Source organism: Pygocentrus nattereri, chromosome 4, assembly GCF_015220715.1.
Source record: "Pygocentrus nattereri isolate fPygNat1 chromosome 4, fPygNat1.pri, whole genome shotgun sequence".
Lineage (NCBI taxonomy): Eukaryota > Metazoa > Chordata > Actinopteri > Characiformes > Serrasalmidae > Pygocentrus > Pygocentrus nattereri.
In genome coordinates, this window is record NC_051214.1 from 16,599,410 (window position 1) to 16,613,906 (window position 14,497).

At 37.2% G+C, this 14,497-nt stretch overlaps 1 protein-coding gene across 19 annotated transcripts in view; it reads right to left on the bottom strand.

Annotated features, from left to right (window-relative positions):
• The window catches only part of nrxn3b (neurexin 3b), a 327,545-nt gene that overhangs the window by 252,323 nt on the left and 60,725 nt on the right, over positions 1 to 14,497 (bottom strand). For 12 of the 19 annotated variants that reach the window (XR_005130195.1, XR_005130194.1, XR_001856481.2 and 9 more), the window contains 3 exons: positions 3,695 to 3,996; positions 1,713 to 1,736; positions 262 to 423 (listed from right to left, as the gene is read on the bottom strand). Coding sequence is in view for 16 of the 19 variants with exons in the window: in XM_017681460.2 (XP_017536949.2) it covers positions 262 to 423; positions 1,713 to 1,736; positions 3,695 to 3,996 (488 nt within the window). In the remaining 3 variants the exon portion in view is untranslated. The remainder of the gene's footprint in view (positions 1 to 261; positions 424 to 1,712; positions 1,737 to 3,694; positions 3,997 to 14,497) is intronic. The other 7 variants (XM_037537691.1, XM_037537684.1, XM_037537690.1 and 4 more) reach the window with 1 other exon arrangement.

The window sequence follows — 14,497 nt, forward strand, 5'->3', positions numbered from 1 at the left end:
GCATTCCCAGCAGTGATAAATCTGTATTTTATGTAGCTCTCATCATATTATATATTAGGTTTAAAGTGGATTTCATCAGTTATGTTGCTAACACTCCCCTGCTTACTGCCATTACACCCAGTGTAAAGCAACCTTCGGCCCGGTACCTCCATAGTACTGGAGCATCCCTACTACAAGAACCTTTTTTACACTTTAAGCAAACATGGCTTTATTCGTCAAGGTGGTCCTGTAGTATCAAGCTTTCAAACCAAGCATACTCACCTCTTTCAAGCAGCCCATGAAGTTATTGCTGACTGGAGATCCAGGCAGATCAGCAGTGCTGGGACTGCCCCCCACATAGAAGAAGTCATCCGAGCCCAGCATGGTATAATCCTCCTGAGTGTAGCCAGTGGTGGTCAGGATACCATCCACCGAGATGGTCACCTGTTTCACAGTGATAATACAGAAAACCAACTAATCAACCACTCTCTGAGTCGAGAATTCAACACATTTCAGCGATCACTGTTTTTTTTTTTTAACCTCTGACTTGATCTGAAATACCCTGATCTCAATACCTTGGACAGTCGGATTTGAATAAGGCAGCATTTTAGTATTGTTTTTGTTTTTTTTTGGCATAGGTTCACAGGACAGGTAAAGAAAATACTGCAAAGGCATATTTTCTTTATCTTTGATGGGGGTAAGAAAATGAATTATTATCAGGTTTGGAGAATTACTGGTTACGGGATTAGTAAATGTTAAAACCAAGGACAAATTGCTTGTACTTGTTTTAGTTTTCAGGGTTGTACTATGTACTATCAAACACTCTCTCACACACATACACACAAACATAGACGGGACTCTCTCACACATACACAGACATGCATTGCAAAGGAAGGCGTTATCCACTTTGAAAATCAAATGTATTATCTTTTTTTCCAATACATAATTAAATCAAAATTAATAAACATGAGATTAGGTGGATAAATGGGCAAAGGAATGGCAAAGGATAAGCTAAGCCACAAAAGCTGTACAGGGGACAGCCATGCAGAAGTAAAGCAAGGCTGTGTCTGGGGTACACAACATACACACACACACACACACACACACATTGTCATCAGCATGCAGGGGACACACAAACGAGTGGGAAAGTGGAGTGACAAAGTGTTAGGAGGGTTGATCATGAGCTGATGTTGCATGAAGATGCGAATGAGATGAGGTGAGTGTGTGTGGGCATGCCATGCGCAGTGTAAATTAATCAACTGCCAGAGCTCCCAAATTTGAGACTTCTGTTGGTGAGTTCAGGTTTTCTTGTCGGCAAATAACTCCTGCAATGTGGAATACTCCATCATCGATTTTATTGGAAAACCTCTGTCAGTTATTGCTGACAATCCTCGCAAAAAATGTGGAGGCTTGGTGAGGAGGAAAAAAAGAAAACTGAACTAGCCCCTGCAAGACTACTGGTGTGGATGCAGTTTCAAAGTGAGAAGTTGGCATTAAATAAGACTACAGAAGTGTGAGCCAGCCCTATAAAAAAGGGATATCATAAGATAAAGGATACAAGGAGGAAAGTCAAAAAGTGAAAAGTTCTGGTAATACAAACCCATTTCCTCATTTTTTGAAAAGAGTGTCTAGAATGAAACTCAAAGAAAGAAAGAAAAAAAGGGAGAGGGACACACGGCAAACCCAAAAAAGGACAATAAAATGATATCTACCAGACAATGTAGTTTGTTTACCATAGCGTGTCCAATGCCTGAGTGCTTTGAGGAAAAGGGGGAGAAAGGAAATCAAAACAATAGTGAACAGAACGTTGTTAATAAATGGAAGAAATTAAAAGAGAAAAATAAAAAAAAATAAACGATGAAGAATTAGGATGTTAGTACATTAGTTTGGTTAGAAATTGGTTAGTAATAAGAATGATCCCATGAATGGTTAGTGTTAGTCTAACACGTTTTGTTGTCCCAAGGAAAGAGGAAGACGGAAAAAGAAGGACAGAAAGAGAAAGAGAGAGAACAAGAGAGAATAAAAGAAGAGGTCCTTTGGTCCATCAGCTCACATCTCATGGGGGTAGTGCTAAATCTTTTGCCAACCTGAACAAAGTAGTGACACAGAAAAAGAGCACTTACTTGTCAACTTTGCATCACCAAATCCATAAAAAATCTGCCTCACTTGGCAGTGACGTTTAAGATCAGCCAAACAAAATCAAGCGTGATTCCATGCCTCTCTCTATGAATCTCCTCTGAATCCTACAGCATAGCTAGAAGTAGCTGCATGTTAGCACTCAGCTCACTACATTGTACATCATGTGGAGAGGCACTAAATATTCATCTTTTCTGTGGGTCTGTAAATGGTGTCTTATTTCTAATTATGGATATGTGCTTTATTATATATTTAAATATTGGGGGGGGCACTAAAACATGGCAACAAAGTTTTAGGATATTTTATATCTCGTGTTTTATTTTGTGCAGTATGTTACACTTAGGAAATAGATAGAAATTGTGAACTACACTTTGCACAAAGAAAAAGTCATATTTAAGTTTGTTTCCTGTCAAGGATTAACTTATTTTCACTTAGAAAATCAACAAAACATGTAATTGGACCAGGGGCGTTCAGACTTTTGCATACAACTGTCAGAAGTCATATATTATGTGGGGGTTCTCTAAACTTAAAAAGGTTCTTCATAGACATCTAATTTAAAAAATAGTTCTCCAAAGAACCATCCATTGGAAGCATTTTTGGGAGAAGTAAATGAGGTTCTTTTATGTTCTATGGCATAGTGCAAAGAACCTTTTGTGGCATTTTTAAAGAGCATAACACACAAACCTGAGCTTGCCATCATTGCCAGCTATGCTTAGGCTACAACTTTGAAATTATTTTTCCCTTGAGATGAAGCAAGCATACTACTGAAAGAACTATCAGCTATCACTGAAGTCATACAACTGCTGACAGGCTGGAGGTCAGCTTAAGCTTAGAAAGAAAGGCTATGAAGAAGAAGTAGGCTATGTGAGGACATGTAAGAAAGAATGTCATTTGAGATAGAGGCAGTATCCCACAGGCAGTCTGCTATGGAACCATCAATCAAGCAGTGTAAAATTAGATTGTGTACAGATTTAGGCTGGGTTTCCCAAAAGCTTTGCAGCATTGTGAGTGAAGCAAGGGATAGTAGCCAAAACAAGCAATTAAAACATTCCCATGGAAGGTTACTACTTCCTACATAGTTCTCCAACATATGTTGCACTTTCTAGGTCAAATGAATATTTGTTCAATTGAATATACTACTATTCTACTAATTTTAACAATTCCACATTTTCTAGAATGAAACATCACTATGCAGATTTAGAGTTACAACTGGAAACAGTCAAATTTTGTAACATTTTGTTATTATCAAATCATGCTGAAAACTAAAATTTTCATTAATTTCTCATTCCTCCCATTCTCTTCATTCCTATCATTAGACTTGCAGTTATGAAGGAACTCCATCTGAACAGAGACAGATCAGCATTCACTCTGTTAGCTTTTACATCATGATGATTGCTAGCCAGCTGTGCTTTTGAGAAACCAAGCCTTAATAATTTTGTATAGGGAGGAAACAATGTTAAAATAATAATCCACTTATTCACTAACTAGCCACAGAGCCAAAGCCTACATCATCATTAACCCTTCGTTTATCACATCTAATTAAGCATAAACACTGGACGAAGTAACATCTCAAGATTACCTGTCTCAGATTGCGTGTCACTTTGATGTCATGCCAGGCATTGTCATTGAACTTTCCATTGACAGGCTCCACAATTGCCTCAAAGGCTCCTGAGCCCAGGTTAATGACCAATGAAACAGCTCCATCCTTTAGCGCTAGGTTGACATAGTCGGCTGATTTTCCCGTGTGGAGGATAAGTCCGTTGCGCTGCCAGGTTTTGAAGGATAGCGTGATCTCATCACTGCTGCTCTGAATAGGGTTCTGTGACAGGTCGTAGCAGAAATATTCAGAGCCTCGAAATGTTGCTACATTCTCTTCCCGGGCTGCAAGCAGATAAAAAGATGGATTAAAACTGTGTCAATATCTATGTAATTTATATAAAATCAGTGAAAGCTGTGCAAACAACTGGATATGAGCATTTTTAATCACTCATAAGGATATCATTAGCACTTACTTCAAAGAAAATAACAAAGACACATAGTATCATTGAAACAAAAACCGCTCTTGTAAAAAATCTAAGTGAGTTCTGATAGTGTTTTTTGAGAAAAATCTTCAACCTGCTTCAACCTGAGTGAGTGAGTTACATGCCAGGTGTCCTTGACCCAAGACCCAAAAATCTGAATCCGCAGATTTTAGGACACATTAGTTTTTTTAAATGCACCTGGAAGAATGGAGGAGAGAGGAGAAAGATGACTTCTAGAACGAAGATATAGAAGTACATGCTACATGGTAGTCTTTTACAGGATGTGACATACTCCTATAAGACAATTCTTCCACTTGCACCTTGTGCTGTCATTGGACTGCAGTTAGTTGAATGGTATTGTGAACTGATGAAAGATAATTATATTGTTAGTGAGGTGGAATTTCAATAAAACATTCCCAAGTGAAGTTAATACAGGGTTATAGAGTTTAGAAAATGTGTGCATGTGTGTGTGTGTGTGTGTGTGTGTGTGTGTGTGTGTGTGTGTGTGTGTGTGTGTGAATTCCATATTGCTGGACTCCTAAAATAATCCCTGTGAGGTCACCCCAGAGACATCCTGTCTCTGAAACATCTTTGCATATGTCTACATTAGAAAGCATTACTTTTCAGATCATGCTTTAGACCCAGCAAAATACAAGCCCTCAAACAGTTTATTGCTTGTGTCTTGTTGCTATGTGTGCAGACTGCTCCATTTTTCAGCAGGGAGTCCTTATTCTGTAGTGGAACATTTGAAACATGACAGTGAATTGCACCATGAAGCAAAGCAAAAACAATGTCTTCGTATATCTACACGAGTTTCTGTTCTCTTATTCTAACTGCTAGCTTTCTTCTTGAATGTCTGTTCACAAAGGGAGGGATCAGAGCTTGCTGTCAGCTCCCCTTTTAGCAAATCATAAGCAGAAAAAAGGAGAAAAAACAGAAAGTACTAGCAAGGGAAATCTAGAGCTACTAGAGAAGAGGTGTTGTAAAGAACATGTAGAAAGTATAAAGGTAATGGACACAAAAGATGAGATGGAAATGAGTTCAGATGAAAGAGTCAGCTTTTTGAGGGATTTTGTACAAACATGAGGCAGAGCATTTCCCTAGCGCTGCACTGCTGCTTTGTTCGAGAGGGAGGCAGGGTTTAGGACAATTCAGGTCAGGGAGTAATTTCCCCCTTGGCAGCACACATTCAGCATGGTGCATGACTAACATGAACAATGAAAACAGCAGCACATACACCATAGCCATTCTCTGAGTGTAAGTGAAGAAGCTTTGTATTCACCTTTTCCTCTTCACATGATACATATATCATCAATCCCTAACACCTTCAAATACCACAAATGATAGAAGTAACTATCAACAGTTGTGGGTAGGATTTTGAACACCCCACTCAAATTACACTTAAACATAATTAAATTAATCATAGAATATAAAATGTATAATACATTTTGCACAGGCCACATTTTATGTTTTATTTTCCCAAAATATCTTAAACTTAACAAATCCTCAGTATTTGTGCAATTAATGTGCAGAAACATAATCACTCAATTAAACAAACTCCTTTTCATAAGGACATAATGAACACCCATTTATGTGCTTTTTGCCATGTATATTCATATAAACAGCTTTATTGAATAAATAATTAAATAAAAAATTATTTTAAAAGGCTTCCTTGTTTACCTTTTCCTAGTATAATTAGAATTAAAGAAAGAAAGTGTAATAAGAAAATTCAGAAAGGCATACATTTTTAAAATTCTCAGTTCATTTTTATCATTTGGCCTTTAAAAACTGATTACTCAATTTCATTTTTAAAAATAATCAGTAGATTACAAGATTATTAATATAAGCAATAATTACAGCCTTAATAGTAAATAAAAAATAATGAACTGGCAATAAAAGCTACCTTATTGCATATATTGGAGCAGATTCCAAACATGCAGCCAAAGAAACAAGTATGATAATATTATTTAGTATATGGCTGAATTGCAGTGCAGACGATTTCTCAATTTTGTTGAGGCCAGAGCCTGTAGGCTGGAAGCTCCTTTGACATCTGATCCCATCTGATCTCACTAAACCTCCAGGACAGAAAAGTGTCTGCCTTGCAAAGCAATCTCATAGTACATCATCACTGGCATCATGAGCAATATCTTGACTCAAGAACTGTTTACTTTAGCCTATTTTAAGTGAGTCCAAACCCTTTATCTATGCACAACTAACCAGCAAGTAATGCACTCCCTAATATTAGCCTCATATTCAGTTGAACCTAATTAATGTAATCAAGCTTGTCAAATAAATTTGCACACAATTTGCAACAGCAGTTATTCCAAGTCTGTCAGCATGCCAGAATGATGACCTAGTATTCCCGGCCAACGCAACACTTTGGGGCAGTCGTGGGCTGGAGGTTAGTGATCTGGCCCTGTGCCTGGAAGGTTGCCGGTTCGATCCCCAGGGCCGACAGTCCATGACTGAGGTGTCCTTGAGCAAGACACCTAACCCCCAACTGCTCCCCGGGTGCCGTGGATAGGGCTGCCCACCGCTCCGGGCAAGTGTGCTCACTGCCACTTAGTGTGTGTGTTCACTGGTGTGTATGTGGTGTTTCACTTCATGGATGGGTTAAATGCAGAGGTGGAATTTCCCCAGTTGTGGGATCAAAAAAGTATCACTTAAATGGAAAAAGAACATTGCTTAGTTGCCATTCTGTTTAACATTGATTGCCACTGTCAAGGAAGTTCAATTTTCTCCAACATCAATATTTTGCATGCTTTATTAGCTTTATTTGCATGTCCCTGATCTCCATCCATTCCTGACATATGGCTCAGAAGTTCTAATGCATTATCTGCAGAGGTGGACAAATTACACAAATCTTGTACTTGAGTTAAAGTAGAGATACCCAAGGTAAAATATTACTCCAGTAAAAGTAGAAGTCCTTACTCTAGACCTCAGCTTGATTAAAAGTACAAAATTATTTGGCTACAAATGTACTTAAGTATCGAAAGTAAAAGTACTAAGATATTAATTATGACTCTAATGTCCTATTATCATTTTTGCAACAAGACTCACTTCATGAACTCATTTTAGGTGAAAATACTCCAGTGTCTCTTAATAGAGACTCCAGTCTTTTAATAGAATGTCATTAATGAGTGACGCTGACGTCTATTAAAATGATCATAAGCACAAAACACTGAAGGCAAACAGTTTCCATCAGGGAGAACTGAGTGGCTCTGAAATCACTTTTTACGAACAAGCAAAGTTTCTACTTTGTCCACCACTGCTTTGTAAATTAGTTGAATAAAAACTTGCTTTAAACACAGGTTCACAAATAAGTTTTCCTTTGCTATCTGTAGGTCTCTGTTCATAAACATAAACTAACAGAAAATAATTTTCTATAAAATGAAAGTGTTTGTATGAATTCAGAAAAAAAGAAACATGCCAGTCACAACTGCATATTTGGCCATATTTCTATATTGTGGTCTTTTTACAGGTTAGGTTAATTCCATCATTGGTGTTCTTACTTTGCAGTTCTTTTGTTTTGACATGTTACGTTTTTATACACACAAAAATCAAAAGGAACGACAGATTTCTTAAAATGTAGTGGAGTAAAAAGTAAGATATTTGACTTTGAAATGTAGTGGAGTGAAAGTAAAAAGTCACCCAAAATGGAAATACTTAAGTACAGTACAGATACAGAAAAAACTACTTAAGTACAGTAATGAATTGCCTTTACTTAGTTACTGTCCACCACTTATTATCTGCCCCTCACAGACCAGCTGACAAAATCAAGTTCCCAACTCACCTCTGGGTCTGTCTGGTAATGTTATGAAAAAATGCAAGCAAATACTTCCATATAACTCCTGTAACCATGTCAAATTCCAAAGCTGTTCAGCTGATTTTTATTTCTGAGTTTTTATGAAGTTTGCTACATTAGGTTCTAAATTATATCTTAGATATTGAGGTGAAATGCTCACAGACAGTGAGCTGAGCTGAAATATCATGTACATATTTCACAGCATTTCATTTCATGTTAATATATTCCAACAACAAGTAAATTTATTACAGGATGTAATTATTGTAGGTTGTACATTTCATCTTTGAAAATTTAAACTGAAAAATTTTATGGAGTATTGCAACATTTGTAGTATTTATGAATGAATAACTTCCATATGCCATATTTGCCATATTTGGAGGCTGCATCAAGAGTTATAAATTACTTCACTACAAAATATCCATATAATTGTCCTTTTTTGACCATGTATTTTCTCAAAATTGTCTAATCATATTTCCTTCACACTTTTTCCTGAATAAGAACAGTTATAGCTGATTAATATTTCGTGACTCCTACATTGCTTGAAATACACTAATTGGCCACTTCACTAACTCTTTGTTTCTATGCCCACTGTCCTTTTTTACCATGCCCATTTACCACATGACATAGGCTGTAGTTATATAATTTACATTGATAAGCCCCCTTTCACCCTGTTGTTTAGTTTAAATTAATTGTGTAAATTGTGTGTTTTTAAACATCTAAATGTCTCTGAGACTGGACCAAGAATACTCCACCAGCAAAAAACATCCTGTGGGCTGTGTCCTCTGATAACTGATGAAGGACTAGAGCAAGAGTGCTCAGTCCAGTCCTGGAGCATCTACCACCTTGCATAGTTTAGCTACAACTCTAATCTAGCACAATTGGTCCATGTAATAAAGGCATTCAGGGTTATCTGAATATTACAGCCAGATGTGTTGGATAGAAACTCTCCAGGGTGGTAGACCCCAAGGACCAGGATTGGGTACCCTTGGACTAGAGGATAATTAACACAAACTGTGCAGAAAAAGATGAGCATTTGTCTCTGACCTTTCACAGTGTTTAAAAACTATTTGTTTTTGAGTGTAGAAGAGTTAAGGTCAAAAGACTGGAAAGTCGGTGGTAGTGATCAAACATTCCAATGCCACATTACTAACTTAAAGATCTTGATAAACAACAAACAATGAGTATATGTATATGACTTAGTGTTGAATTTGGTATAAGGATTTATATTACAAGAATTTTTATACACCTCAGTCAGGGAGCTGTTTCCACACTTTTATTAATTTTCTATTAATGCAGTGTGGAAGATGTTCCTGCCGCAACAGCCAACGATAAAACGTGCCTCGCCTTGACTACAAAGTCACATCGAACATCCACCAACACAAAATGCTGGAAATACCAGGCTAATAATAGATAGCCAATTTCTGAAGAACAATGCTGAAGCAGGACTTAGAGAAGGCAGCTCAAGAAACCTCCCACATTGATAAAGACAGGGGTAAAACAGCTACAGAGGCGGGTGTGCAGGAGCTATGTGATTTGATTGAAAGAACAGGGTGACTGTGTACCCAATTGCCTTTGAGGTGCTATGACAGGGTACAGTGACAAGCTAGCTGTTCTACAACATGCCAACAATAACCTTAATCAAATCAGGGCCATCTTGAATGGTGTCGTGATCATGTACCATTAGAACCATTATGTAAGAGTGCTACAATGCTAGAGAGCGATCTGAATTCTCCAAAAGAATGTCAGGTCTGCTCTCCAAGATGCTCTCCAAAAAGAGACAGCATTGCCTAAACAACAGCATAAGTATTATAAAGCTCAGTATATATCGTTTATGTTAAGTTAATATTCACAAAATCCACAAAATACTGTTTTAAAAATAGTTGAATAAAGGAAAATTATTACTATCTATGCCATTGCACACCCTGCTAATATAACTAATCAAACCTCTGAGATGTCAACAGTTATACAGTGATTTGATGTGAAATGTGCCATTCTACAGACACTACAGAGTCAAACAAGTTCACAGCTGTAGTGAGAGGAATCACAAGTATAATGTGAAGTGTAGTGACTCTACATTACAGACAGTTATTGCCAATCTATAATTACAAATATATTACCTGATGCCTTAGAAATTATTTTATGGTAGCTTTGTCCTTTGACCTTTTATGCATGGCAAAGAGGTGCATGCAGTCATTGTAAGGCAAAATCATACACTAACAAAACCTTTATTTGCCACAATTTTGTCATTATAAATTTTACACATAAAAACTGAGAAGATGTGTGTAGACTGCCTGATAATTTGCATTAAATAAAATAGCTTTGACATTCAAACAACACAGTGGCATTAGACAGTAAAATAGATAGAATACAGACAATATTTGCACATTGTCACAATTTGTGTCTTTTTGTAATGTATTATTAGGCACCTCATGCCTAGGAAAGTGTCTTCAGACAAATACAAGACTGCATCTTATTAGCTAGCACTACTACATCAAAGCAGCAGAACAGTTACTACAAGGTCACTCCATTTGAATGTTATAGTCTAATCTCTGTCTCTATGGCAATAACCACAAGTAAAATTCATGTGGGACAACAGCATGCAATTTTCTCCCCGTTCTACATAACGACATAACGAGTGATAACGGCTTATCACTCTGCTTTTCCCTGCTTGGTTAGACTGGTGTGGGTTATTGGTCTGCAGGCATGCTCCTATTGGTTATTTGTTAGGCAGTGATTTGAGGAGTGAGCAATGAACTGATGAGTGACGGGGTGCCCTGGAGTCCAATCTCATCAAGCAAGGTAGTGGTGCGGAGAACTGGGTGCCACGCAAGGACGGGTGAGCACAGCGGATTGATTCTACAATGATTACTGATGGAGTGCAATTAACTCCTACCACTTTCTAAGGGCTGGTGATCCCACTTTGTATTGTCCTTTAACCCTATGTTACCTAACATATCGTCTGCCACACATACATCCATCCATCCATCCATCCATCCATCCATTTTCTAAGCCGCTTCTCCGTCATGTGTACACATACAGAAACTCTTAATTTGTTCCTTCACTCATTTGGGACACATGCATGCCCACGTTCAGGACAACGAAATGTATCAGCATTTTCTATCACTATATAAAACAACTACAATGCAGCCTTTATTGTTGAATGTTCTTTGATAGTTGCTGACTAAGACAACACACACATTCAGAACAGATTTCAGATTGCTCAAAACAGGAGTTTGTGACACATCATTAAAATCTACAAATTTTCAGCTCTGTTAGGTCATAATAAAATATATGTTAAATCATGTTATTAAATGAGAACTATGATTAACAGGCAGAAATATAAAAAAAGCCTCTTAAAGCATTAAAGCGTTAAACAAATCAACATTTATACATTGTCTGGGAAAGCAGCTTACATTTCTGCCATGCACAGGTTACACATTTGTGTAGTATTATTACCATTGTATGTTTTCCAAGCCTCTGTCACTGCAATCGCCACTGAATGCATTTTTACTAAAAAATATTACTCAAGGTCACCAGGAAATGCCATAATGTCCAAATGGAAAAGACATTCTGAAAATAGCTGAGCACTCACCAAAAAAATTGTGATTTTTTTTTAGGAGTTGTTAAACACTTGGTAATAGCTTTTAGAACACCCAAATCACTACATATGGCCTTATCCTCTTTGGAAAACTGTCACATCCTCTTTCCAACTTCCTCAGCATTAATTGGTACACATGGATATAATTGTGATTTAACATATTTGTGATTCAATGACACAACTTGAGGCTCTATGATAAATATTTAAATTCCCTCCCAAATTTGAGATATACACTACAAGCTGATATATACTGTATTTTTATAATTATAATAATAATAATAATAATAATATAATAAGTAGTCTAACGATTATAGAATTACAAAGCACTTATGTCATATACTCTTTTTTATTTTTAATACTTTTTTACAATAAAATATTTTTTCCCACTGTAAATTGTTTTAAAAATAGTAATAATTATTTCGTATTTCTTTTTCCAATTAAGTATTTTGTAATCTTTGAAAGGTTATTCCTGATTTGTTATTATTCAGTCAACTTCATTGTTTAGCATTTAAAAACTCACTGCATGATTAATTGGCAAAATAATTACTTGATTACTAACATAATCAATAGTTACAGCTCTAATATAAAAAATGAATATCCAAAGATATATCCAGAGATATCCAAAAAGGCTTTTTTTCCTTCATTAAAACAGTAAATGTAGCTACAGTTCATAAGCAATTCCACCCTTCTACTCCTAGGTCATTTGAACCCACCATTCCCCCTTCTTTTTTTTCCCCAGCCACTGATTACAACCTCTACGTGTGTGCCTTCAGCCTCAGGGGCTGTACTGTCCAGTTTCCTCACTGAGGCTCAACACTCTGGCCCCTCCTTCTCTCCTCTCTCGGCCTTGGTGTCGAGGTAGAGTTCCCTGGGGCTTGAGAGATAGGCCGGGAGCTAATCACTCATCCACAGCACAATGCCTTCTTATTGATCATTATCTTCGCTGTCAGAAACACAGCAGAGGCTTAAACATGAGTTGTCTCTGCCACAATAGCTCCCCCTGCTCCTTTCTGCATCCCTGTTGATGGTGAAAAGCCATGAGAGCAATATTTTTCTTTACTCAGCTTTTTATGACTTCTATGTGTTGTGGACTTACTATCACAAAAAAATAAGCTTTGTTCATTTTTTGAGGTAAGAGTTTGATGTAGTATGTACACAATTAGCTTATATTAATTCATATAAACATACCAATCACTTCCCAGTTCAGACAGTCTCTATATAAAAATTCAGCCTACAACCGCCCCTTCACAGACAGGTTATGTAGAAACTGAAGAATGTAAGTTTTACTTTTAATTGCTTTTTGAATAAGGTAGAACATAGCTGCAGCCAATCAGAACAGAGGAGACATAACTAAGTTAGTCTTAAAGGTACAGTAACAAAAACACCCATATTAATTCTAAGAGATAAAGCAAGGTTGGAAAATTGTCATGTAAAATTGACTATGACACAAACATAGACCTACTAGAAAAATGTTCATATTGATCCAGCTAAAAGTGGCCAAAAGATACGACAGACTGTGAAAGACTTGACCTTTAATTTTTTTATTGGCATATTTACATTACATAATTTCAAGTCTGACAGTCTCCCAATACAGCTTCACATTTATTTACTAGCAAAAGAACAGTATTATGTAACACCTTGGCACATTAAATGTTAAACAGGCTTCATTTTACAGAATAGAAGAACTATTTTTTGGCAAGACTTCAAAAATGTGTCTAAGTACAAGCAACAAAATGATATGTAATTATGTAAACAATGTTCATGGGTGAACTGTGCAAAAAGAAAAAGAGTCACAAATGAAAGCTCACACTCTCTTTGAGAAGGGTCCACTCTGCCTTTTAAAATCCATGACAGAGAAAAGAAAGAGTGAGTGAAAAGGAAAAAAGAAATGCTCTGAAAGAAAATATGGAGAAAGAGGGAGAAAGTATAATGAAAAGCAAGCATCCACTAGAGTGTTTTGTAAGACACAGTAGCTTTGAATCCAGCTGGAACCAGTTGTCGCCCATGGCCAAAACAATGTGCGTGAATGTGTGTGTGCACGCGTGAGTCTGTGACAACTGAGATGTCAATGCTGTTCTCCTGTATACGATAAGAGCTCAGAGAAGAGAAGGGTGAAAAAAATGTTTGTGTGTGTGTGTGTGTGTGTGTGTGTGTGTGTGTGTGTGTGTGTGTGTGTGTGCATGTGCGTGTGTGTGTGTGTGTGTGAGAGAGAGAGAGAGAGAGAGAGAGAGAGAGAGAGAGAGAGAGAGAGAGAAAATAAGATGCTGTCTAAGTAATACACATTTCAAAAGCTCCCTTTCCTTCACTCTGCAAATGGCTAAAGAGTTCTCAACGTCTACATGTCTCTGTGGTTTTTGATTTACATAGAATAAACAGATCTGTTACACTCAAAAATTCAGATTCAGATGCTGGTAAATAACATGATGAAAATATGCATTCATATTTATTACCTGGGAATTTAATATTAGTCTAATATTTATTAGCCTAATAACTAATAAATAAAACTAGTGGCAAAATATGAGTAGCCCTGATGCTGGTTTATTTCAGCACACATGTCACGATTGGCCCCTCCCAGTCCTGTCCATGTGTTCGTGTTGTGTTTTGGTTTAGACCATGTGTTTTTGTTTTTGTTTTGTTTTTTTTAGTCCAGCCCCTTGTATGGTTACTCCACCCCTGATTGTCTGCACCTGTGTTTCCACCTGTCCCTCGTTTACCCTTATGTATTGTTTTCCCGTCTGGTTGCTGGTCTTTGTTTGAAGTGTTTGATGTTTGATTGTTTGGTGTTTGTTTCTTCTGGCCTCCATTGTTTGTTGATCCTGTTTTCATTTTGTCATGTCTGTCCCTCCTTCTCTCTGTGTTAGCTGTTTGACCCTGGACTGTTGTGACTATGACCCTGGATTTGCCCATAATAAAAGTTGCTTATCTCAGCATACACGTCCGCCTCCTCGCTCCACGTCA